Here is a 26,173-nt window from a genome sequence, read left to right on the forward strand (position 1 = left end):
TGAGTGGGAGAGGGTGAAAAGCATAAGCAAATATCCCAGACCAGTTGATCCATAGAGCATTGCCCTCGGACTGAGGGTGTGGGTATCTGGACGAGAACTTCTGGCATTTTGCATTTTGGTTTGTGGCGAACAGAAATATGTCTGGTCCCCCCCACTGACGAAAGTGTTTGTGTAGTACCTGGGGATGTATTTCCCACTCGTGAGTTTGCTGGTGATCTCGACTGAGGTTGTCTGCTAATTGATTGTGAATCCCTGGAATGTATTGAGCTATTAGGTGAATGTCCCTATAACAAATTTGTTTGTGCTAGGAGGCAAAGTTGCGATGAGTGTGTTCCCCCTTGTTTAAGTAGCACATTGTTGTCATATTGTCTGTTCTGACAAGAATGCGTTTGTGAGCCAGAAGAGGTTGAAAGGCTCTTAGTGCTAGAAAGTGTTTTATGTGTAGCTGCTTTTGCTTGCTGTACCACTGTCCCTGTATACTGTGATTGTTGAGGTGAGCTCCCCACCCAATCATTGATGCATCTGTTGTGAGAATGGCGTGAGGCACAGGGTCTTGAAAAGGCCGCCCTTTGTTTAAATTTGAGGGATTCCACCACTGAAGCAAATTGTGTGTTTGGCGGTCTATCAACACTAGATCTTGGAGATGACCCTGTGCCTGCGACCATTGTTTTGCAAGGCACTGTTGTAAGGGCTGCATGTGTAACTGTGCGTTTGGGACAATTGTGATGCATGATGCCATCATGCCTAGGAGTGTCATCACAAATCGGACTGTGTAGTGATGATTTGGCTGTATTTTTGGCACCATGGTGTGGAATGATTGCACCCTTTGTGGGCTTGGACTTGCAAGCGCCCTTTGAGTGTAGCTCCCAAGCACTACTGAATTTGGGATGGTTGCAGGTGTGATTTTTGATAATTTATCGAAAACCCTAGTGTGTGTAGGGTATCTATTATATAACGTGTGTGATGTTGACACTTTTTTTGAGTGTTGACCTTTGTTAGCCAATCGTCGAGCTATGGGAATACATGCATGTGTTGTCTCCTTATGTATGCTGCTACTACGGCAAGGCATTTTGTAAATACTCAGAGATGTTGTTATGCCGAAGGGTAATACCTTGATTTGGTAATGTTTCCCTTATATAACAAACCTGAGGTATTTTCTATGAGCTGGATGGATGGGTATGTGAAAATACGCATATTTTAAATCCACTGTTGACACGTATTCTCCCTGTTGCAGTAATGGGACTACATCTTGTAGTGTCACCATGTGGAAGTGTTCTCATTGAATGTAGAGGTTGAGAGTCCTGAGATATAATATTGCCCTTAGCGTTTTGTCCTTTTTGGGAGTGAGGAAGTACAGGGAATAAACCCCTGTTCCTTTTTGATGATGAGGCACTAGTTCTATGGCTTGTTTGGTTAATAGTGCCTGCTCCTCTGTTTGTAACATTTCCAGATGTTGCAATGATAGTTTGTGCGCTTTTGGGGGAATATCTGGGGGAAAATGTGTGAATTCTATGCAGTAACCATGTTGGATAATTGATAGTACCAATGTGTCTGTTGTGATGTTTGACCATTGATTGTGGAACATTTTCAGTCTTCCTCCCACAGGGGATGTGTGTTGGGGGAAGGTGATGGCAAAGTCACTGCTTGTTGTTAGTGGCTTGCTTGGCAGATTGGAATTTTCCCCTGGATTTGGGAAATTGCCCTCTGAAGACCCTAGAAATCCCCCTCTTTGATATTGTGTTTGGTATGAGGGCTTTGTTTGTGGGGTGGATAGCTCTGAGGGCTGTGGCCTGAAACACCCCCTATACTGAGGCTTCCGAAATGACCCTCTGTATTAGGATGAATAAAGCGCTCCCATCGCTTTGGCTGTGTCAGTATCCTTTTTCATTCTTTCTAAGGCTGTGTCCACCTGTGTGCCAAATAACTGCTGTTGGTTGAAGGGCATGTTGAGGACAGCCTGTTGGATCTCAGGTTTAAAACCTGATGATCTGAGCCATGCATGGCGCCTAATGGTAACTGCCGTATTTATGGTTCTTGTGGCTGTATCAGCTGAGTCTAACGCTGACCTTATCTGGGTATTTGTTATTGCCTGTCCCGCCTCTACTACCTGCTGAGCTCTCTTTTGGTGTTCTTTGGGGAGATGTTGAACAATGTCCTTCACCTCAGCCCAAATGGGCCCTGTCGTAGCTTGCGAGGAGGGCCTGTGAGTTCGCTATGCACCACTGATTGACTGCTTGTGACGCTACCCTCTTTCCTACTGCATCAAACTTTTTACTTTCCTTATCTGGAGGGGGTGCATCTCCAGAGGACTGCGAGCTAGCTCTTTTCCTCACCGCGCTGACCACTACCGAATCTGGGGGCAGCTGCTGCGTGATAAATACTTGGTCAGAAGGTGGTGGTTTATACTTCTTTTCTACACTTGGGGTTATGGCTCTTCCTTTAACCGGCTCCTGGAATATCTGTTGGGCATGTTTGAGCATACCCGGGAGCACGGGTAGACTTTGGTATGTTGCGTGTGTTGAGGACAATGAATTAAAAAGAAAGTCGTCCTCGAGTGGTTGAGTGTACATGCTTACATTGTGGAAAGCTGCAGCCCTAGCCAAAACCTGTCTGTAGGAGGTGCTATCTTCAGGTGGAGAGGGCTTAGATGGATAGCACTCTAAGCTATTGTCTGACACAGGGTCATCATAAAGATCCCACGGATCTGTGTCTTGATGTGACTGCATAGTGTGTGTGGGAGATAGGTGTAGTAGGTGGAGAGACAGTTTGTTGAGGAGAATGTGGAGGAGACTGGGCTGGAGAAAACTGGCGTGGCGGATATTGCTCTCTTGGCACTTTAGCCTTTGGCTGCTCAGTGCCCATACATCCATAAAATGCCAGCTTTCTTTTAAATTTGAGGGGAGGTGCTGTAAGGGTCTTGCCAGTATCCTTATGGATCTGTATCCTGGCTTGTCTGTCATCAAATTCCTCCATTTGTTGAAGCTCTTCCTCAAATCTATGTAAGTGTAGGTGAATGAGTGTGTGGGTGTCTATGTGCGTGTGAATGTATGCTGGGAGGGGGGCGCTGTACCTGTAGGAGGAGGGGGGGGGGGTGCTGTATCTGGAGGGGGGGTGTGGGGGAGTTGTCTACCGGTGACAGGGAAGAAATTCCCTGTCATCAGTAGCCTTTCCGCCCGGTTTTTGTGGCAGGCCTACTGCTGCGGAAACCCTGGAGGAAAAACGGCCCCTAATACCGCTGGCGGTCTTCTGTGCTCGTCTCCAGCCCAGCGGCTCTGACCGCCATGGCATTATGAGTGGAGATGTGGCGGGTTGGCAGAGGCCAACCCACCACACTCAATGTGGAGGTCTTCACCGCCAGCCAGCTGGCAGTGAAACCGCCACCTTTACCCTGGCAGTCAGAAGACCACCAGAGTCATAATGACCACCTAAGTCTTCTGGACCTTTTTGCTGCTGATAGCAGAATTGGTGCCTAGGCACCATCAAACAATCAAACAATTTAGTGTGACCAATGTGGCAGGGAGGGTATACCAAAGCTGGAAAAGTACAGGAGCAGATATAATACATTTTTTTCTGCTAGCACCAGATCTCTCCATGGGCTTGAAAGCTTTTAATACAGATTACCAAATAGTGTTTAGCATAGGAAGTTGAAATTCAACTTTCCGAGATGCATTTTACAGTGATTAGTAAATAATGAGTAAGAGCAATGTGTGTGTGCTATTTGTCACAAGATTAACTTTGATTTATCTAGTTTCAAGACTTAATAAGGACTAAATGAAGGCTGTGAATTTTCCAACTGCTCTGGATGTGTCATACAAATCTATTCTTGTGAATGTGCCATCAGTTAGTGAAGGAGCAGTATCGCCTTGGTTCGCATGTTAATTTATCTAGATCTCTTTTAAATTCAACTTAATCACTGCGGTCTGCAGAGCAGTCGATAAGCAGCCCAATGGCCTATTAGTAGACCTTGAACTATCCAGTCATCTGTTTAGTATACAGTTTACCTCTCATCCACAGCATCGTATAATGTACTTATGGCACCTGGAGACTGAAGAGTTCCTCAAAACAATTTGGGATACACCAGCTTGTCTTAGCAACCTACTTGCCTTTTGGCTCTCTGAATTTTTTATCTGCCTTAAAAGGAGGTAAACTCTGTGTGCCAAAGTGCCCCCCATTTATAGTTGAGCTTGATAAGCTCTGCTGCAGTTAGTTGGGCTTCCTAAAGCATTGCTATATGGTGGCCTTTCCTATCTAAATAATGTCCTTTTATTACTCCATTTACTTAACGCTCCATGATATGACTACAGCCAGCCATGATCAATAACTACCTGTGATTTTCCTTTACTTATCGAGTAGGGTGTTAGCTTCCAGGTGTCTGCTGTGTGTGGGTGCCCATCGTTTATCTTTGCTCATTCACACCCTTCCCTCTGTGGGGCCGGTCCCAACTTGACCCCACAATGGGTACAGTAAGTACTGTTGACCACCACCCTTATTTCACAAGTAAGTTATGCTATTTGTACAGGTGGTTGGGTTTGCACTGGTTCTCCTTTACAAAGAGTGTGTCAATGCCAATGAAATCAACTAAACTCTTACTACTCTGATATTTGTATGGCTTACCAGGATTCTGTGGACCGTCCACTAAGGAGGTCTGACCTCTCACCTAATCTTATGTCATTTAGTCCTATGAAGGTGCCTCCTGCCCAATGAATCCAGTGTAAACTGTCTCTTGAATGCCACTTACATGCATTAAATTTGAAACTAAAGCATACATTGGCATACTGCTGTTAATACCTTATAGGTTTGGGCCTACATTTTTTACATAGGTCATTGCTTCTCTCAGGTTTTCAAATAATTGTCTTTTTCATTTCTACCCAGTGCTTAGACACTCCACCAGTAACCGAGCGATCATATGTTTGGTTGTCTAAGTTTAAGCTTTAACCTCTCAAATGTTCTCCTCCTCTTTTGTGTGTCTACAATGAAGTCTGGATAGAAGGAAAGACAAATTCCATTGTATTTAGACTCTTTTTGTTTCCTCGCTGTTGTTAGTACACTACTTTCATCTGGATAATTCTGCACCCTAATCATGATCATCTGAGAGGGGATCTTCTTGTGGGGCCACCTTGACTACAAGCCACTGGGCTCAAGATATCTGCTGTTTGTAAACATGACACTTTAAAACAGAGGAACGTTTAAATGATGAGTTTTATGGAATTCATATGAACATAAATGTAACTCTTCAGTTCAATTTTCTCCCATTTCAAAGTGTTGAATTTACACACAGCTAACATCTTGCTCCCTGTGGCTGTTAGGCACTGTGCCATATTTATAACTGAAAAATAAAGCCATGTTTTTAATGGGAGAAATTTAAAGTGCAGAAAAATATTCCATATTTTGAACATTTTTTCAGAACATTTTCAATTTCTCACATTAAAAAAACATGGATGTATGTTTGTGTTATACATGTAGCAGTGCCACATATGGATGCCAGTAAGTTGGATTGGTGGAAATTCTGGAATAATGCTGAAGTGTGAGGACAGAATTAAAAGTTGGTTACCCGTAACTACAGTTCTACAGTGTTGGTGCATTTTATTGATTCACATACTTGAATCATTCCACGTCAGGCTGGGGGCATGAAGGGACTATTGAAACAAATTAGATGAGTCTGCAATGAAAGTTTGGAGAGAGAGACAACCACTAGCGTATTAAATCCTGCGGGTATTCAGGCATATTCCTATTTGTGGATTAAGTTTCAAAGTGGCTGATTCTACGGTTTGAAGAGGATAGGAATTGGTGAGTAACAGTACATTCAGAGAATTGCTGTGAGAGGCACTGGACAGTCTGTGTAGGGCTCTGTGTGTACTATTTTCAAGTAAGAAATAGCATGCACAGAGTCCAAGGGTTCCCCTTAGAAGTAAGATAGTGGCAAAAAGAGATCATTCTAATGCTCTATTTTGTGGTAGTGTGGTCGAGCAGTAGGCTTATCAGAGGGTAGTGTTAAGCATTTGTTGTACACACACAGGCAATAAATGAGGAACACACACTCAAAGACAATTCCAGGCCAATAGGTTTTTATATAGAAAAATATATTTTCTTAGTTTATTTTAAGAATCACAGGTTCAAGATTTACAATCAATACTTTAAATGAAAGGTACTTCACTCAGGTATCATAGGAACTTTGAATCAGCAAAACAGCATGTACAGTTCTGACAAAAATGGCAATAAGCTATTTGAAAACTAGACAGTGCAAATTTCAACAGTTCCTGGGGGAGGTAAGTATTTGTTAGTTTTGCAGGTAAATAAACCACCTACAGGGTTCAAAGTTGGGTCCAAGGTAGCCCACTGTTGGGGGTTCAGGGCAGCCCCAAAGTTACCACACCAGTAGCTCAGGGCGGGTCAGGTGCAGAGGTCAAAGTGGTGCCCATAACGCATAGGCTTCAATGGAGAAGGGGGTGCCCCGGTTCCAGTCTGCCAGCAGGTAAGTACCCGCGACTTCGGAGGGCAGACCAGGGGGGATTTGTAGGGCACCGGGGAGGACACAAGTCAGCACGGAAAGTACACCCTCAGCTGCACGGCGCGGCTGGGTGCAGAGTGCAAACAGGCGTCGGGTTTGTAATGGAGTTCAATGGGAGACCCGGGGGTCTCTTCAGCGAAGCAGGCAGGCAAGGGGGGGGTTCCTCGGGGTAGCCACCACCTGGGCAAGGGAGAGGGCCACCTGAGGGTCGCTTCTGCACTGGAGGTCGGATCCTTCAGGTCCTGGGGGCTGCGGGTGCAGTGTCTTTACCAGGTGTCAGGTACTTAGAAGCAGGCAGTCGTGGTCAGGGGGAGCCTCTGGATTCCCTCTGCAGGCGTCGCTGGGGGGACTCAAGGGGGGGGTCAACTCTGGCTACTCACAGGGTCGCAGTCGCCGGAGAGTCCTCCCTGTAGTGTTGTTTCTCCGCAGGTCGAGTCGAGGGCCTCGGGTACAGAGTGGAAAGTCTCACGCTTCCGGCGGGAAACATGCAGTCCTTTAAAAGTTGTTTCTTTGTTGCAAAGTTGTAGCTTCTTTGGACCAGAGCCGCTGTCCACGGGAGTTCCTGGCCCTTTTAGATGCAGGGTAGTCCTCTGAGGCTTTAAGGTCGCTGGACCCGGGGGTACGCGTCGCTGTTGCAGTTTTTCTTGAAGTGGGGAGACAGGCCGGTAGGGCTGGGGCCAAAGCAGTTGGTGTCTCCATCTTCTCTGCAGGGCTTTCAGGTCAGCAGTCCTTCTTCGTCTTCAGGTTGCAGGAATCTATCTTCCTAGGTTCTGGGAGCCCCTAAATACCCAATTTAGGGGAGTGTTTAGGTCTGGGGGGTTAGTAGCCAATGGATCCTAGCCCTGAGGGTGGCTAGACCCTCTTTGTGCCTCCTCCCTGAGGGGAGGGGGGCACATCCCTAATCCTATTGGGGGAAACCTCCATCTGCAAGATGGAGGATTTCTAAAAGTCAGAGTCACCTCAGCTCAGGACACCTTAGGGGTTGTCCTGACTGGCCAGTGACTCCTTCTTGTTTTTCTCATTATCTCCTCTGGCCTTGCTGCCAAAAGTGGGGCCGTGGCCAGGGGGCGGGCATCTCCACTAGCTGGAATGCCCTGTGGCGCTGTAACAAAGGGGGTGAGCCTTTGAGGCTCACCGCCAGGTGTTACAGTTCCTGCAGGGGGAGGTGAGAAGCACCTCCACCCAGTACAGGCTTTGTTACTAGCCACAGAGTGACAAAGGTACTCTCCCCATGTGGCCAGCAACATGTCTGGTGTGTGGCAGGCTGGCAAAACTAGTCAGCCCACACTGGTAGTCGGGTACGTTTTCAGGGGGCATCTCTAAAATGCCCTCTCGGGTGTATTTCACAATAAAATGTACACTGGCATCAGTGTGCATTTATTGTGCTGAGAAGTTTGATACCAAACTTCCCAGTTTTCAGTGTAGCCATTATGGTGCTGTGGAGTTCGTGTATGACAGACTCCCAGACCATATACTCCATTGGCTACCCTGCACTTACAATGTCTAAGGTTTTGCTTAGACACTGTAGGGGCATAGTGCTCATGCACCTATTCCCTCCCCTATGGTATAGTGCACCCTGCCTTAGGGCTGTAAGGCCTGCTAGAGGGGTGACTTATCTATGCCATAGGCAGTGTGAGGTTGGCAGGGCACCCTGAGGGGAGTGCTTTGTCGACTTAGTCATTTTCTCCCCACCAGCACACACAAGCTGGCAAGCAGTGTGTCTGTGCTGAGTGAGAGGTCCCCAGGGTGGCATAAGACATGCTGCAGCCCTTAGAGACCTTCCCTGGCATCAGGGCCCTTGGTACCAGGGGTACCAGTTACATGGGACTTACCTGGATGCCAGGGTGTGCCAATTGTGGAAACAAAGGTACAGTTTTAGGGAAAGAACATTGGTGCTGGGGCCTGGTTAGCAGGCCTCAGCACACTTTCAAATCATAACTTGGAATCAGCAAAGGCAAAACGTCAGGGGGTAACCATGCCAAGGAGGCATTTCCTTACAGTCTGTGTCTGCGAGACTGTGACAAGAGAAGTTAAATTCTACTTTTGAGTTTCTGGGCGTGGCATCAGTCAAGCAAACTGAAGAGTAAATCTGTTGTGCTAGGGAAGGCCATGGAGGAGGTGGACACATTTGTTAAAGAAAGGCATTACTGATCTGGGAGAAGATAAAAGGGTGACAGCAAGGAGGAGATGGACACATTTGTTAAAGAAAGATATGATTGATCTGGGAGGAGATAAAAGTGTGACAGCAAGAGAGGGGCGGAGGAAGAAAGGCAAGCGTATGTTTTCAAAGACCAATTGAAGTAAGGAGTAGGAGGGAGTTTTCTATTAAGTATCAACGTTCACCTCTGTACAGCAGCAATCTTGTGCCCACCCAAAACGCCACATGCTGACACCACTGCACCACACCTGCACCTACTGCAATCGTTAAACAAGACTTGGCTCACAATTATATTCTTGTTTCAAAGTTCGTACTTCCAAAATGCTGTAACTAAATGCTACCTACAAGTTATATTCCACGCACAATACTTAGGTGAGATTTGTTCTTCTGTTAAAACTGTTGTAAATGTTACCAAAACTCAATAAAGGTGGTTGAAAAAAAACTGTCAACCTTTACCTTACATGGATAAAATACACTTATTAGAGATATCTATATGACGAATGAACTATTCAAATTTGAAATTAAAATTTAAATAAAACCTAGAACTTGTATTAAAAAGATACAAACTCAATTAGATCGCCACCTACCAAGCGGCGCCTTCTTGGTGTCATACTTCATCTCCACAATCCTGTCCTCCATAGCTTGGACGTTACAGATGAGGTTAAGTAAGTCCTGAACACGGGTGTCCAGTTTAGATGTTGGCTTTGGAACAGCATCGATTTCAGTTTCGTCCTTCAATTTTATATCATCCTAAAAAACACAACAACATAATTAAGTACTAAATAACAACCACCAGTAGCGCAATAAATCGCAATGCTGCACTGCATCCTACAAAGGGACATGAATTGTGAATTTATTTCATACAATTTCGTGAAGAGGTGTTCAGTGTTCACTAGATACAGTGTAGAGTGGCAAGCGTGAGCTGTACTCCATCTTTGATATACAGAGTGCCAGGAGAGGAAATTGCACAGTCTTTCTAAATGTGAAAGAAGAAGTGGCGAGAGACCAAGGTGTGCAATGGATGACTGAGAAAAAAGAGACTAGACAAAAGCAGTCTGGACTGAAAGGATATGCAGATGGATGCAGATATGTACATGTAAACAATGCTACACGTGCCTGTTTTTAATATTGTTACCTCGGCATTCGGCTTATAGTCCAGTTTTAGTAGATCATACTTTCCTGGAACCTTTTCAAAGAAATCCCGACCATGCCAGTCATTATGAGTTTTGTCAAGAAACCTGAAATAAATTACCAAAAAAGTTGAAACAACTGTTACTGCACTGCTCACATAACTTACTGGAAGCAAAGAACAAGTTACTCAAAAGCAAAACTAGTAAGTCATAATCCTGCCATCCTGTAGACATGTGATACTCTTCACCCATGAAGATTATGCCGTAGAACATTCCTCAAATACAAAAAGCGAGGCCCAAAAATATGGAGTCACGTGCTGCAGCTTGTTTGGTAGAAGTCATTTTCTCTCGGTGAAAGAAACTTAATACCGGACAGGTCCATCCTGCAATCAGTTCCCTAAGCGGTTCACCCCCCTCCCCCCCCACCACAACTACAGCCATCCGTAGATCAGACCATGTTCTCTCAATCTATATCAACATTTAAAGATTTCAAGGATGGTGAATGGGTTTTCAGGAGGAAGCTAAACCATGAGTTATTTTATTATGAATATGTACTACATACAGTTCTCACACAAGAAATGGACATTTTGACTATTTTAGCATGTGGAAAGTATATCATATAATAATAAGAAGGACAAGTAGGCACTGTATAGGCTTCTATGTCTGGCATGAGTAGGTGTGCCCCTGATGAATCGTGTTTGTTCATTTCACGAGTGGCCACCTACTCACATTTTCTAGAGTCTTTCTTGGCAGCATCAATCAACAGCGAGTCAAAATAAAATTCAGTCTATGGCAGAACAATTGAGGAAGAAACTGGGTCCTTCCCCATGAAAGAACGGCGGACCAAGAAAAGTGACAGACATTTGCCTATCTAAGGGCAGGGTGCCTAAGCCTGCCACAGAGGATGCGAGGGAAGGGAAGGGAAGGAAAGGAAAGGAGGAGTCCAACAGCTGCTTAATGTACTTATCGTAGTTTGGTCAAGGCATAACTAGATAAGTCGACAAAATGTACATATGCATAATCCACATGAAACTGAACTGGAGAATTCAGAGCCTTTACTCTTTGAGGATAGGGCAGGTAGTTAAAGAAAATTCAAGATTTTCAAACGAAGCCCACACACCTCTTGGAGAGAACCTAACTGGGGTATCACAGGAAGATTTCTGTCTAGAATGCCTCCCAGATGTCTAACCATAAATATGGGAGTTGGGCAGACAGCTCAGCAACGTCCTGGCTAGCTATTGTCAAATTCAATGTCAATGCTATTCTTACATGGCAAAGTTTTGTGCAGCCATATGTCTAGGACCGTGAAGCCTCATCATGATCTGGGAGTCAACTGCATACTTATTAAACCAGAGCTCACAGGAATGATTTAACTGCAGAGATCACATTTGGAAATTAAAAACCATGGCATATGTCCTCGTTCTTTGGGTGCACCATAGATCAGAGTCAGATAATTAGAAGGAGTTATGAAACAGATGGTGCAGTTGGGTTAAAGGTGGAGGTATGCCAGCTTAATGTCATGCCAAATATGACAGCTACGACTAGTAAGTGTTACCACACTGGCCGTATGACTATCAACGATGGCTGTCAAATCAGGAATAACCAGGGCAGCAACCCAGCCACCATCCATGCCAGCCGAAGCCTGATGCTTAATCCAGAACTAATAGAAGTAAGCTGTAAAAGCACCACATCTCAAGAAATGCTGAGTATGCTAGTTTCAATACTGAGTAGAAATTATTTTTGGCTTCCTCAGGAAAAAGTGTAACCATGGCAAGCCTAGACAATGTAAGTACTACAACAATGAGAAGCAGGCTCATAAATGCAGACAGAAATGCAGGTGCTCAACGGATTACAGTACAAATGTAAATATACTTGGGAGTCAAGGTTCCAGAAGAAATTCAGAGTATTTATTAAGAGCCATAAACTCCTTGTGTGGTTTAGAAGTTAGCAAGGGGGTGCTGTTGAACACTGACGTGTTTTTAGCAGCTGGAGTGTCATTAAGCACATCGGATAAAGCTTTTAAAAAAGGTCAACATGACATCAAAGTCACAACCAGATACAGATCATGTTCTTACCAAGTAAATGTTAATTTATGCTTAAATTGTTTTATTGAGCCATTAAACAAACACTGTACAGTCAGAAACACCCACATGTCCGGGAATTATCTAGAAACGACCAATATCGCAGCTGAAACCCATTTTAAAAATTGCCTTCTCAAATTTACAGAGATTTCAACTCAGCCCTGTTCATTTCAGATATGGGGTGGCTGGGGGCAGAGATATAACAGAAAAAATTAAAGGAACCAAATTGAAGCTATGGACTTGGGAGTCTTACAAGCCTGACAACAAAACTTTGCTGCCAAGACTCAATCTAAGCCTTAATAGGAGGAAATAGTTCAGATTAGTAAAAACTGTTTCAGTAATCTCACCAGAACTTGCTGCTGAGAGCATTCCTATTCTCATTTCCCAAACACATCCCTCTGTGGAAGTAAGATACATTTTAGTAGTCTCTGGATCACATGATCAACACTTTGCCTCCTTAATAGGCCCTGATCTTCACCAGGAACCTCTCAATGTCATGCCCTTCTTGCCTGCAGACTTTGTGACCGGAAAATGGCAGTCTGCTGTATCCCAGTTTCACAGGAACTTTTTTGTATTTCATTGTTTGTCCCCAGAGCCCCAACACCACAGACATTTTCTACAATCATTATTGGTTGTTCTGAATCTTATTTAAAGAACCACTTAGGTAGCAACTGCTTTATCTCTGCTTTCAGGTCTCTTCTCAAGAGATGTGGGGCACCCCCAGAGCTCGGGTTTTGGTGGCTTTTGTCTCATTTTCCAGAAACACCACACTGACCTCAAAGTTAACAACAGACACAAAAGTAGAATGCTGAAATTTCTAGGATATCTGAGAGGCACCCACTGAGTTTTGCAAACTACTCTCAGTTGTCAACCTGTGTTCTGTGGCACTCAAATCCCTCTCTGTTGTGGCCAAGCAGCCTATGATATCTTCAAATGCTTATTTCAATGACAGAAAACTAATTTCAATCTGAGCTGCGGTCCCTCCGGGTTCTGCAAAGCAGTCATTATTATCATCAGTGCCCTACGGGGCAACTCACTTCACAGATGTTCAGCGAGTGTAAAATCACAGGGGAAAGTAGTCCCCCTTGCTCATCGGAGGACGTGATCCCAAAGCCAACCCACAGCAAGAGCATCCTAGCATCTGTCAGGAGTGGGAAAGCAAAACTCCACATCACAGAATATAAAAGGAGGTCAAGATCAAAGCATAGGTCTCGTTCCTGCTGCAAGTGGTGGGCCCTAGGACAGTCACAAGGCCGTCCCTGCCAAAATTCGACTTAGCAGTCAAAGTCTAGTCTAGAAAGTCTGAAATCTAGACATAAGCACATGAAAGCCAAGTGGGGATCAACCTCATCCTGACACTTGATATCTACAGAGACGGCACAAGAGCTTCTCTGTTGTCCCACAATTGGCCCTGGTGCAGTCAGAGCCCCTAGGTTAGGTCCTTGCAGCAAATAGTGGCTTTGAAAGAAGCCTTGCTCAAAGACCTTTGGTGTGCATCCTACTTCTTCAGGCGCACCTTAGGGTCCTCTGGAACAGCAAGCTCTCCAGGCGGACTTTCACCTGTGATCTACCTCCACCACCACCTGCCCCCTTGGTGTCTGCTTTAGGGACTGCAGCATTTCTGGCACTGACTTCCACACTCCATCAGCAGGGTCCGTGCTGATTCCATTTGTGCAGCCACCAATACTGAGTACTGGCATTGGTCGATAATTTGGTCCGAACACCGATCAAGGAGCTTGAACCAAGGTCAGCTTGACAGACTTATGTCACGTTGTGAAATCATGAAGGCTCAAAGAGTAGGCATTCATCCAGATTCCAATCCAGTGTCTCAGCCTCAACGCTAACAATATTTTTGGTTTTGAATTCCCACTGGCTAAATATGTTGCAACTTCCGGTATTAAACACTATAGAGTTGTAACAGACCAGAAAAACCATCAAGTAAATCTAATTCTTGACCCAACAAAGTGTAGCATCTAAAGCAAGCTTTTTTCATATCCTAGTTAAGATCTTGTTTTCAGATCCAGAACAGCTCATTTTAAGAGGCCAATGTAGTTGGGAAGATCTGACCATGTAAGTGTCCCTACTTCAAGTTCATTTGCCTTAAGATCTGAAAAATACCATGCAAATTGCATGCCTTAGTTTGTGAAGACACTCAGAAATATTGAAAAAAATCATTGTAGTTAAAAGTTATTTGTTCGGTTTTTGTCATGCAGGAAAGGACAATTACTCAAATTGTAAAATTAAATCACACTAAACAGTCTATCTTGTGTGCATGATACAATGAGGCAAACAAGATAGGCCAGGATTTGCATGATAGAGGTAGAGGGACCTAAGCGCCTGAATAGAAGAAATGCATGATATGTGCTGGCTTGATAAATCTAGTCTTGGTTAGACCACAGTTACTTCAGTCGTAAGTATAGCACGCTTAAGGGAATCCCTTTGTAGACTAAAGCAGTTCCACTTGCCCTAGTTTGGAGTCAGGGGTAATTTAACAATTACGCTCATAGGCAGTATTGAACCTGAGAGAGCGTAGCTTATATACTCAGAAATTAACACAAAATGTTTATGAGCTAATGCGTAATAATGCCGCATAGAAAATGTATTAATGTGTTTTGCTAAACGTGTACTTGAAATGTGCTCTCGGGGAGTGGCCACCAATGTATACAATGATTAATCAAACTGACTAATGATGTAGAATTAATATGCTAATGTATGGTTTTACACTAAATATTAAGGGTTATATGCTAAAGTTCTGCTAATAAAACATTAGGCCTTAGCATGAGTCGAGGCCTAGCTGCCCAGTTTCATATTAAATGTGTTTTTCTAACGTACAGTGTGCTGACTTGCTGAAGGACATGAACTCGTACTTTTCCAAAAGCTAGAAGATGAGTGTAACTGTAGTAGATCAGTTCTCATGAAATTCGACTTGCTCAAGGAAACATTCTTGCTGAATGCAACAGTGTAGACTAGTCGCAAGTACAAGGTCGCCTGAACCAGTACAGACAATGAAACCACTGACTGAAGATGACAAAAGGACCACGAGAGTATGAAATCATACTGGACATTCTACCCGCTTGAGACGTCAATCTTAAGAACCAATTAACTACGTGAGAACTGTTATGGGGTGACAATTTTGATGAACTCACTGGAAGCCCACTGGAGGAAGGTAGTGGGGTGCCAACCCTATCCAATCAGGAATTAGGGGACTGCTCAACAGAAAATGGATTAAACCCTATGACAAGGGGAGCCATGAGCAGAAAGAGAGCAGAGAGAGGAGATGCTATTGCGAACTTTGCTATGACCTTGACACTTTGTGACTCTACCTAGAGACTTTGATGTTTGGTTCTTCAAACCATCTTTGCCCTTACCTTGCCCGTTTATACTTTACCTCCTTATGAGGGAAGTACCCTTTTTACCTGCCTTACCGAGCTGTGCTGAATTCCTGGCTGATGGCGAATTAACTGATGTCCTGAGGACGAAGGCTGAATCTGTATGCTGACCCAATACGGAGGGTAACTATATGACAATGAAATTGTAATTTTCTGTATGCTTTTCCTTTCTAGGTACCAACTGCTTCTTTTGACAGAGACCATAGTTAGATTTTTTTGCATGAAGCCCAACATGCAAAGGCTAATTCGAGGTTAGTTGAGGGATTCATTAAACAGACGCAAATAGACATATGACTGAATCTATGCTTTGTTGAATGATGCGCTAATATTACTCTGCTAAGGATAACCTATGGTGACGTCGTGCTATGTTCTAATATTCGTGATCCTTGCTTTGATGAAATCTTATCAGAGTTGCCATATTATGACTATGCTAATGTGTTTCTTGGTTTTGAGACTAATAAACTTACTAGTAGAATTGTAATCAATAGGGAATAAATATCACAAAATCGTACTAAACTGGTGTGGTTATTCATGACTGAAAGGTCATGGTGGTTTCTGAGTCTTATTAATGTCTTCGACTAATCTGAATTGTCCTGTTATGGTAAATACTGATGATGTTATTGACATATTGATTGACATGTTGATCAGCTATCTCGTCCTAAGGTGTCTTCAATCAGGGTCGAAAGATTAATTGGCCTAAAACGAGTCCCAGAGTGAATAAATTAGTCATAAAGGGACGCATTAACAGTTCTGGTAGCAGAGCGACGGTTTGGCCCTTTCGGGGCCCTAGTACGAAGGACCATTGTTTAGAATTGTTTTTCAAGATAATGCAGATTGGAGGTATGATGTGTCTCTAAATTCCCCATGACTTTCCCAGAATCTCAGAGCTTGCGTAAGTGAGTTGGGTATGTTCTCGGCGTTTTAATATGTGTGGTGTAGAATTTGCGCTTGCTCAGCTTATGCATATTGCTGGTGATTTGTGAAGTTTGTGTGTGTTTAGGCCAGGTTATGTTGTTTTAGTAGGAGTGGGCGTACTCCGCAGTATGAGAGTAGGGAAGTCGTCGAACTTCAAGTGAGTGTGGCGCTTTGTGCTAAAAAATTATCCACGCAGTTGTTGGTGATGTACGGACCCGTCGTGGTCTAAGACTCCGGAGTATATTGACAAGTGTAGGAGACACTTGTTTTATGTTGTAATTTGTGCGGTTTAATAGGTCAATCAGGCGTGGTTGACAAGTCGAGTTTGAGTCAAATTGTGCGAGTGAAACCTTTGATGGAGATTTGGCAAGTTCTAAAGTGCACTAGAACGAAGCATTGACAAGTCAAGAGTAGGATTTGCGGGTCGAATTCTGCGTGCGAGTGCGGGAGCTGAGAAGGACAGAGTAGCGGCCGAGACTTCAAGTTAAATCTCTGTAAAGTTCTGAAGCGATTGTGTTACCCTTCCTGTAGTGAACCGGCAAATTTGGGTTTTTGTTGTTAAAGGTGCTCGCAATATATTGCATTAGTTTCTGTGTGAGGAGGACAAGCCGCAAGACTTTGTCAGCCGTAGAGTGTGAGTGTGACGTCATTTGAGCCGTGCTGGGATAGGTCAGTTGGCAGCCGTCCGTGAGAGCCAATTGTTTGAGAAGGTGGGTGAAGAGTGTTCTGGGAATTAAAGTCACTTCCTGATTAGATTCTAAACAAAATAAAAGACGCAAAAGTGAAGTTTTTCAAGGCTCTAAAGTGTGCCTTGAGGGGAGATGTATATAATAAAGCAAGTGTGGGGAAGCCTACAATGCCTGAGGGTACTCCAGCTTATATCGTAATGGAGGAGAAGGGAGTTGCCATGTCTTTCGTTAAAGCAGTGGTGCAAACTGACAGAGAAGGAGGGATGTTTGGCGTTTCCAGAACACAGAACTTTTAACTAATAATTCTTGAAAATTTGGCGATTGATGTTAAGTGTGCAAAAACCGCCCCCGAGACCAGCTCAGTATGAGGCATTATCAGTCTGGGATTTAATGGCCATACAACAGAGGCAGCAGAAATTTATGAGGAGAATGAAAAGAGCAGAAAAGACTTTAGCTGAAGCTAAATGGGATAATGAGACCAAGATGTGGAGAAGGGGAATAGTTGACGGAATTAAGATGTTTCCGGCAATAACTCAAGAAGATGAGACACAGGGAAAGAAAGCCACTTGTAAGACAGACAAAGGTTCTAGTAAGACAAAGGAGACTCGGAGGTCTTGGGTAGATGAAGATGATTCAGACGATTAAGTGTTTTACATGATCGCCCGCCACCATATGCCATAAATGATAATGTACAGAGCACTAGTGTGGGTTCTGAAGATCTGGCACAAAATAAGGGAATCGGGACTATAGTGCAGAAAAATTATACAGTTTTGATACATAATGGTGTCAGTGTACCCACTGCGCCAGACACGCAGATCCAGTTGCAGCTACCACCAATTCAGAGGCTCTATCCTGATGTCCCAGTATTGGAGACAACTACGAGTTTGATGGTGCCGCCTGATCCAGCATACACAAGATCAAAGTTAGTGCAGATTGAGCCAACTCCACAATTGCTGCCCCAGCCGCAGCAACAGGTGGTTCTGAGTTACACTTCTGTTGCAGGACCGCAGTCAGTATCTACAGCACCCATGATGGATCAAGCTATGGGAGTTAATGCTCCACAGGGTTTGGGAATTGGACAGTCACCAGCTGCTATCAATCAATCAAAAGTTTATAGAGCGCTCTTTTCACCTGTGAGGGTCTCAAGGCGCTGGGGGGGTGGGGTCAAAAAAAGGAGGGGGAGGGGGGCAGGGAGGGTCACTTTTCGAACAGCCATGTCTTGAGGCTCTTTCTGAAGAGCAGGAGGTCTTTGGTTTTGCGAAGGCTAGTGGGGAGGGAGTTCCAGGTTTTGGGGGCGAGGTAGGAGAAGGACCTGCCTCCTGTGGTGATCTTGAATGTGATTCTCTGGTCTAAGGGGAGCCAGTGAAGGGATCTGAGGTGTGGTGAGATATGTTTGTGGAGGGGAGGCCAAGGACGAGGCGTGCGGCTGTGTTCTGGATTCTCAGTTTGCGTTTGAGTTTGAGTGTTGTGCCGGCGTAGAGGGCATTACCGTAGTCTAGTCTGCTGCTAATGAGTGGATGGGTGACTGTCTTCCTGGTCTCTGGGGGAATCCATTTGAAGGATTTTTTTTAGAGTGCGGAGTGTGTGGAAGCAGGAGGAGGTTAGGGCATGGATTTGCTGTGTCATGGAGAGGGAGGGGTCTAGGATGATGCTGAGGTTGCGTACGTGGTTTGCGGGGGTGGGTGCGGGCCTAGGGCGGTGGGCCACCAGGAGTCGTCCCATGTGGTTTTCTTGGGGCTGAAGATGATGATCTCGGTTTTGTTGGAGTTAAGCTTGAGATGGTTAGTAGTCATCCAGTTGGCGGTGTCGAGGAGAGCAGTCTGTAGGTTGGTTTTGGCGATGGTGGGGTAGCGGGTGAGGGAGAGGATGAGTTGGGTGTCGTCTGCGTAGGAGAGGATAGTGATTCCGTGTGCTTGGAGGATGTTGGCTAGGGGGATCATGTAGAAGTTGAAGAGTGTGGGGCTGAGGGAGGAGCCTTGGGGGACTCCGCAGATGATCTTGGAAGTGGAGGAGTGGAAAGGTGGGAGGCGGACTCTCTGGGTCCGGTCGGTGAGGAAGAAGGTGAGCCAGTCTAAGGCTTTGTGGCAAATTCCTATGTTGTAGAGGCGTGTGCGGAGTGTGTGGTGGCAGACGGTGTCAAAGGCTGGGGAGAGGTCTAGGGGGATGAGTGCGACGGTCTCGCCTTTGTTGACTTTGGTCCTCATGTCGTCAGTGCATGCGATGAGGGCGGTTTCCGTGCTGTGGTTCTTGCGGAACCTGGATTGTAAGGGGTCAAGAGTGTTGTTTGCTTCGAGGAAGTGGGATAGGCGGGCGTTGACTAGTTTCTCGGCAACCTCGGTGGGGAAAGGGAAGAGGGAGATGGGGAGATAGTTGGAAAGGATCTCCGGGTCAGATTTGTTTTTTTTTTTTAGGAGAGCGGTGATTTCCGCATGCTTCCAGGGGTCTGGGTAGGTGGCGGAGTCGAAAGAGGAGTTGATTATGTTGCGGAGTATGGGGGCGATGGTTGGGCTGGCTTTGTTGTATATGAGCTGTGGACAGGGGTCCACATTGCCAATTACTGTTGGTCCACCAGTTCCGCTGTATGCGCAAGGTAAGCCTGGCGTATGTGATCAGGGAGTAATGACCCAAGAGGCAATAAGAGAAGGGTCTACCGGAAACTTGCAGGGAATAACACAGGGAGGACAGACAGCCGAAAGGTCTAGATCCTTGTTGGACTTTACTCCAATTGGGGTTCCTTTGGAGACGATGAGGCAAGCAGGGTTGGGACCACTAACCCCACAGGTAATGAGTACAAATACGACAAAGACACCAATGATGCAGTCTGGAAATGTCTTGTTGCAAAGGTTTAACGGCGCAACAATTGAACGAGTGCTTAGACAAGCTCAACACTACGCAGACTACTACAGTGACCGCGGAGAGGTCAGAAAGGGAAGAATATCTGAATTTTGTGAGACTGGGTGTAGAAGCCACAGAACTAGTAGAAGGAACAATGGGGGTGAATAGATTAGAGTCAAACACAGAGGCAGAATTGAGGTATCTGTGCCCCAATATAACCAAGGAAGTGAGCAAGGTGCATCAGAGGTTGGCAAACCTGGCGGACAAATACGGAATAGACATAGAAAATACTAAACATTTGAAGAGCAGTTATAGGTTAGACTTTGAGCCTAAGGATTTTGATCCCATGAGATCCACTGGAATGAAGGCACATCTTAAAGAGATATTGCAGAGCGCTCAAATCTGGGGAGTATTAGAGAAGTGGCAAGGCAGATGGGCAAAGAAGAGAGATAAAGAGAAAGGTGATGGTCCGGAACCGAAGCAAGCTAAAGCTGCACCGGACACGGGGACAATAAAGATGTTACAGATGAGAGAAACAGCTGGAGGGGTTTTAGTTCATGTACCGTGGTCTAGAGGTGACATTCTGTCATTCACAAATGATTACCCCAGGTTGAGGGAGAAGCTGATAGAGTGGTACCAGCAGACGGACAGGTTTGTGAAGCTTGCAAAATGTCTCTGGGATGACTTGAATACCCTGTTTGAGATTATAGTCCCAGCTGATTTATGGCTTGAGTGCAAGGATTGGCCGACAGAGGAGCCGGCAAGGGACAAAATTACTGGAGCACCGTCTTCTGAAGTGATGAGGTATTATCATAAAGTGATTGAGTTTCTGAAGCAGAAGGTGTCGCCGAAAGTTACTGATTGGCAGAAAATTGATCGAACAGCACAGGAGGCCAAAGAGTCGATACATGCTTACTATGAGAGGTTGTTGAAGGCATTCAAACACTATAGTGGTACTGAATTCATAGAACCGAAAGACATGAATCACCTTGTGTTCAGGTTTGTTGAAGGGCTGAGACCAGAGATTAGCCAGATGATTAAGAATCATTTGATCTGTTGGCAAGCGAAGCCGATTGATGAAGTGTTGCAGTATGCGAAATACTGTAGTGACGAGACTGGGCTGAAACAGAGAAAGTTGAAGGAAAAAGTTATAGTGATGCAAATTAAGGCAGCGCAAGCAGGGATGCAGGGAAATGGAATACAGCAGATGGTACAGCAGCAACCGCAGGGAAATGGAATGTTCCAGGCACAACCAAGAAGACGAGGTTGAGGAGGTTTTGTGAACCGTGGTCCAGATATTAATACTGTTGGGTTCAAAATGATGTGCAAGGGATGAAAAAGGTGTCACCATGTCACGCGTGCGGGGCGTGGGGCACTGGAAGCGGGAATGCCCAATGGTGGTGCAGGATGGTGTTGTTCAACAAAGCAATGATGTCGGTACATTTCAAAATGTGAGGGGTCCAAAGGTGAGGGGTCAAAATCAGAACTTCCAGAATAACATGGTTCAGATGCAGGGTTTACAGCCCCTAAAAAAGATACAAATGCCACGTGTTCAACCAGCACAAGTGCAACAAGTACAACAACAGATTCCCATGTTACCTAGACAGCAAATGCAGATACCATTGGCTCCAATGGGACAGCAACAGGTGATGCTTCCTCAACAGGTCACAGGTCAAACGATTAGCCAAAATAACACATTACAACAGTTCCCATTGTGTGGTGAGGATGGAATAAACGATGAATGGTCGGATGATTGTTCAGATAGTGAGGAGTGCAGGCTTGCAGCGTCCCTGGAAGTAGATCAGGGGGGCCGCTATGTAGAGGGAAAGGTAATGGGTCATAAGGTTTCGTTCCTAGTTGATACAGGAGCTACACGCTCTACAGTCAGAAGTGCAGAGGTTCTGAAATTGCCACTTTCGGGGAGTACCATAGGAGTAGCAAATCAGTTCCTGACAAATCCAAATACAGATCCGGTTGAAGTTGAGATTGGTAACTTTCAGGGATTACAGAAATTTGTAGTCTGTGACTCGAGTCCTGTATCCTTACTAGGAAGAGACTTACTGTGTAAGACGAGGTGTTTGATTACTTGTTCCAATGAAGGGATTGAGGTGCAGACAAACAGTGATGATGAGGGGGATGGTGGTCAGATCTCTGAGCTAGAGATGGAGACGGCAATTGAGGAATACCCTTTGATAACCTTATTCCCGATGTTCACAGTGACTGAATTACCAGCTGAATTACAGGGAACAGTGACAGAAAAGGCGTGGGACCTGATGGGAAAGGAAGTGGGATTAATAAGAGGAGTGGAACCAGTTAAAGTAGAGGTAAAGCCAAATGCAGTGTTTCCCCAGGTACCGCAGTACCACCTGGCACAATATGTCCTTATACAGGTGACGCAGATAACTGCGGACTTTGTGAAGCAAGGGCTTCTGAAAGAAGTGCTGAGTAGCCCGTGAAATTCACCAATAATGGGTCTGAAAAAGCCTTGTGGGAAGGTTCAAATTAAATTAAATTGTGGTAAAATGTTGCCCCATAGTGCCAAATCCAGCAGTGATTATGTTTCAGTGTCTGTGTGATGCAGAGTGGTTCACAGTCGTGGACCTGTCTCAAGCATTTGTTTCAGTGCCTCTTCATGAGGATAGCCAATTTCTTTTCAGTTTCAAATTCCTGGACAAGGTTTACAGTTGGTGCAGAATTCTTCTTCAAGGGTTTTCTGAGTCACCTTCCATCTTCAATCAGATATTGAAGAAGGATTTGGAATCATTGGAGTTGCCTTTTAGTTCGACTCTAGTACAGTACACTGATGACTTGTTGATTGCGTCCAGAACAAAAGATGACTGCAAGTATGACACAATTGCCTTACTGAATCATTTGGGAAAGAATGGACATAAAGTTTACCGAAAGAAGCTGCAATATTGTCAGAAAGAGGTGAAATACTTAGGTCATCGGATTGAAAAATGGTTGAGGAAAATATCCAAAGAGAGAGTGACAGCCATATTGCAAATGAATCCCCCGACAACTAAGAGAGATGTTAGGATGTTTTGGGGAATGGTGGGCTACTGTCGTCAGTGGATCCCCAACTTCTCAATAATTTCTAAACCTTTGGTGAGGTTGACGGTCTAGGAGATTCAGGATGGCCCGTGTGCCATAACCATGTCCGAGAAAGAGATGAAGGCATTCATGGAACTGAGGGAAAGCATGTGCAGGGCACCAGCTTTGGGTATGCCTGATTACATAAAGCCTTTTGTACTGTTTTGTCATGAACGTGATGCTTGTTCTTTGTCTGTCCTGACACAGATCCATGGAGGTGCAAACCGTCCAGTAGCATATTTTTCAGCTACTTTGGACCCAGTCGCAGCAGCCTTACCGGGTTGTTTGCGTGCAGTTGCAGCAGTTGGTCAAAGCCTCACTAAGTGTGAAGGTATAGTAATGGGACATCCCTTAACAGTAATGGTCCCACATTCAGTTGAAATCCTGTTGACCCGAACAAAGACTCCGCATATGACAAATGCACATTTGACTAAATATGAAACAATTATACTGTAGTCACCAAATGTAACCCTGAAAAGATATACTGTATTGAACCCGGCAACTTTGCTTCCTATTGAAAATGCAGACATTGATGATGCTGAGGAAGTGGAATATGGTTGTCTTGAGGTAACAGATCTGTGCACCAAACCGAGACCCGACATTAAAGATACCCAATTGGAGGAAAATGATTACATTGTCTTTGTTGATGGATCATGTCCGAGAGACGCAGTGGGAGTACTGGGGGCTGGATATGCCGTGTGTACGATCACTGGTATCTTAGAAGCTTCCTGGCTCGAAAGAGTATACTCTGCTCAAGTGGCTGAATTAATTGCTCATACTAGGGCATGCCACGCAGCTGAGAACCTGAAAGTTACTATCTACACTGACAGCAGATACAGATTTGGAATTGTACATGATTTTTGCCAACTATGGTCCCAGAGGGGTTTCATGACCTCTTCTGGTTCTCCAGTGAAAAATGGCAAGAAAATTAAGGATTTGTTGCACACGATTCAGTTACCTCTTGAAATTGCCGTGGTGAAATGCAATGCTCATGTTAAGTCACAAGAGTTTGTGTCAATGAGAAATGGATATGCAGATCAAGTCGCAAGGTTTTGTGCATTGAACTGTATATCGTTTCAAGATCAGTGGGAATTGTTACCTGAAACTGAAAATGAAACATGCACAGGGTATGCATTAAGGGTGGTTGACACACTAGATGAGTTAAAATCCTTGCAGGGACGTGCCAGTAGAGGAGAAACGTTCCTGGCAGAGAATGCAATGCGTACAGAGATCTGATGACTTACGGGTTTCAGAGGAGGGGAAAATGGTTTTGTCAAACAGTCTTTTGTCACAGTTTGCGAGGTTTTACCATGGTCAAGCACATGTTGGGAGAGGCGCAATGATCAGGTTGTTCAAAATTGATTGGTTCAATCCGAAATTCAGACAAGCTGCAGAGGTTATCTGTCACAGGTGCATCATCTGTCAGCAGATGAATGCAGGAAAAGGGACCGTGGTGAATTTGAGCCACAATGGGAGAGCAGGAGGTCCATTTAGCAGAATGCAGATGGATTTTATTGAGATGCCTGTGCGTGGAGGACTGAGGTACATGTTGGCGATTGTGTGCGTTTTCAGTCACTGGATTGAAGCTTACCCTACACGTAGGAATGACAGTCTCACAGTAGCAAAACTGCTGCTTAGGGAACTGATACCACGTTTCGGGTTTCCAATCTCTTTAGAATCAGATAGGGGAAGACACTTTGACAATGAGGTGATTAGGCTCTTGTGTGCTGCATTGAAGATTGAACAGAAGTTGCACTGTAGCTATCACCCTGAAGCATCAGGACTAGTGGAACAGATGAATGGTTCCTTGAAGTTGAGAATGGCAAAGATGTGCGCAGCTACCAATTTGAAATGGCCAGATGCATTGCCCTTAGTGCTGATGTCAATGAGAAACACACCTGACAAGAAAAAAGGACTGTCTCCTCATGAGATTCTTATGGGTCTAGCTATGAGATTGCCCGCAGTGCCTGCAAATGCTCTTGTGAATATCAAGGATGATATGGTGTTGGACTACTGCAAGGGTCTGGCTGACGTGGCCCACTCTTTCTCTCACCAGGTGGAGGCTACCACGTTGCCACCGATAAGGGATCCAGGTCACACCCTGAAAGCCGGTGACTGGGTTGTTGTCAAGAAACACGTGAGGAAGTAGTGTTTGGAGCCACGTTGGAAGGGGCCATATCAAGTAATACTGACAACTACTACTGCTGTGAAATGTGCAGGTCTTCCAAATTGGATACATGCCAGTCACACAAAGAAGGTTACGTGTCCAACTGATGAGGAACTTGAATTGTCCAAAACAACAGCTGCAGAGAAGGAAGTCTCAGGGCCAGAGAGTAATCAAAGGGGAACTGAGACTGAAGGAGAGCCTGCTGAGGACACCTTAGTCACTCAAACAGCAAACAAGTTCAAGAGAGGTGACAGTGAGCCTATCTCAGCCGAGGCAACAGGGGAACTGGCACCAAGAGAGTTTCTCCCAGAAGCAGACGGAGACGGGTTTGAAGTCGAGCCCATAACTGACCCTGAAGGCTAAGGAGATGAGGCAGAAGGAGGACAAAGTGGTCTGACTACTCCTGAGCTGCTTGCAGACCCATCAAGAGAAAACACCATAGCACAAGAGGAGGGCACTGTTCAACATCCTGAAAGGCCGAGCAGAAAGAAAACACTTAAGGGAGATAACTGGCCAGAGCCACAAGCTGCAGGGGAGAAAGTGATCCCTAACGACATAATAGAGGAAGAAGTTGATACAACCAGGAAAGAAGATCTTAGTGAAGGAGAGTTACAAGGTGATCGCAAACTGAAAAGAAAAAGAGTTGCAAACAGAAGATACGCAGGTCCTGAATGGGCGTATGCAACATCAGCTGAACGGCAACAAGAATTCTTGGCGTTCTGTTTTAATCGAGAAATTCCAGGTCAATACTACGGCACTTGAATTCAACCCTAGAAAGAGACTGTGTTAAATTGAAATTGAGATTGAATAAAGCTGAAAAGCTGAGAGTAAAGAGACTGATAAATTACCGTATGTGACACTGTTAACCTGAATTGACTCTGAAAAACCGATTATGACAAGTTGCTAACCTGATTTGACAAAGGGTCCTGGGAGTGAATGAAACGCTGTAAATACTTGATAAGAGAGAGAGACTTTGCACAGAAAGAAAAAAAAAGGAGCTTTTTTTATATCATCCTCAAGTTGATTGCTTGCTTTATATCATTCTGCTCTCTGATTCTTTACAGATCATGAGTAACACTAGGGATAATAGTAATAAGTGTAGGACTCGTTCATGTTTGGCTGTTGGTGTGGGAATTATGTGTGCGATAGTGATAATAGCTGTGATTGTGGGAATGCCATTGGTGGATAAGAAAGTGACTAACAATGCTTCA

At 44.8% G+C, this 26,173-nt stretch overlaps 1 protein-coding gene across 1 annotated transcript in view; it reads right to left on the reverse strand.

Annotated features, from left to right (window-relative positions):
• PARP2 (poly(ADP-ribose) polymerase 2) overlaps positions 1 to 26,173 on the reverse strand; it is a 283,463-nt gene that overhangs the window by 109,668 nt on the left and 147,622 nt on the right. Inside the window, exons 10-11 of the mRNA XM_069244318.1 lie at positions 9,802 to 9,904; positions 9,254 to 9,416 (exon numbers count right to left, since the gene is read on the reverse strand). Of these exons, the coding sequence (XP_069100419.1) occupies positions 9,254 to 9,416; positions 9,802 to 9,904 (266 nt within the window). The remainder of the gene's footprint in view (positions 1 to 9,253; positions 9,417 to 9,801; positions 9,905 to 26,173) is intronic.

Source organism: Pleurodeles waltl, chromosome 7, assembly GCF_031143425.1.
Source record: "Pleurodeles waltl isolate 20211129_DDA chromosome 7, aPleWal1.hap1.20221129, whole genome shotgun sequence".
NCBI classification, from domain to species: domain Eukaryota; kingdom Metazoa; phylum Chordata; class Amphibia; order Caudata; family Salamandridae; genus Pleurodeles; species Pleurodeles waltl.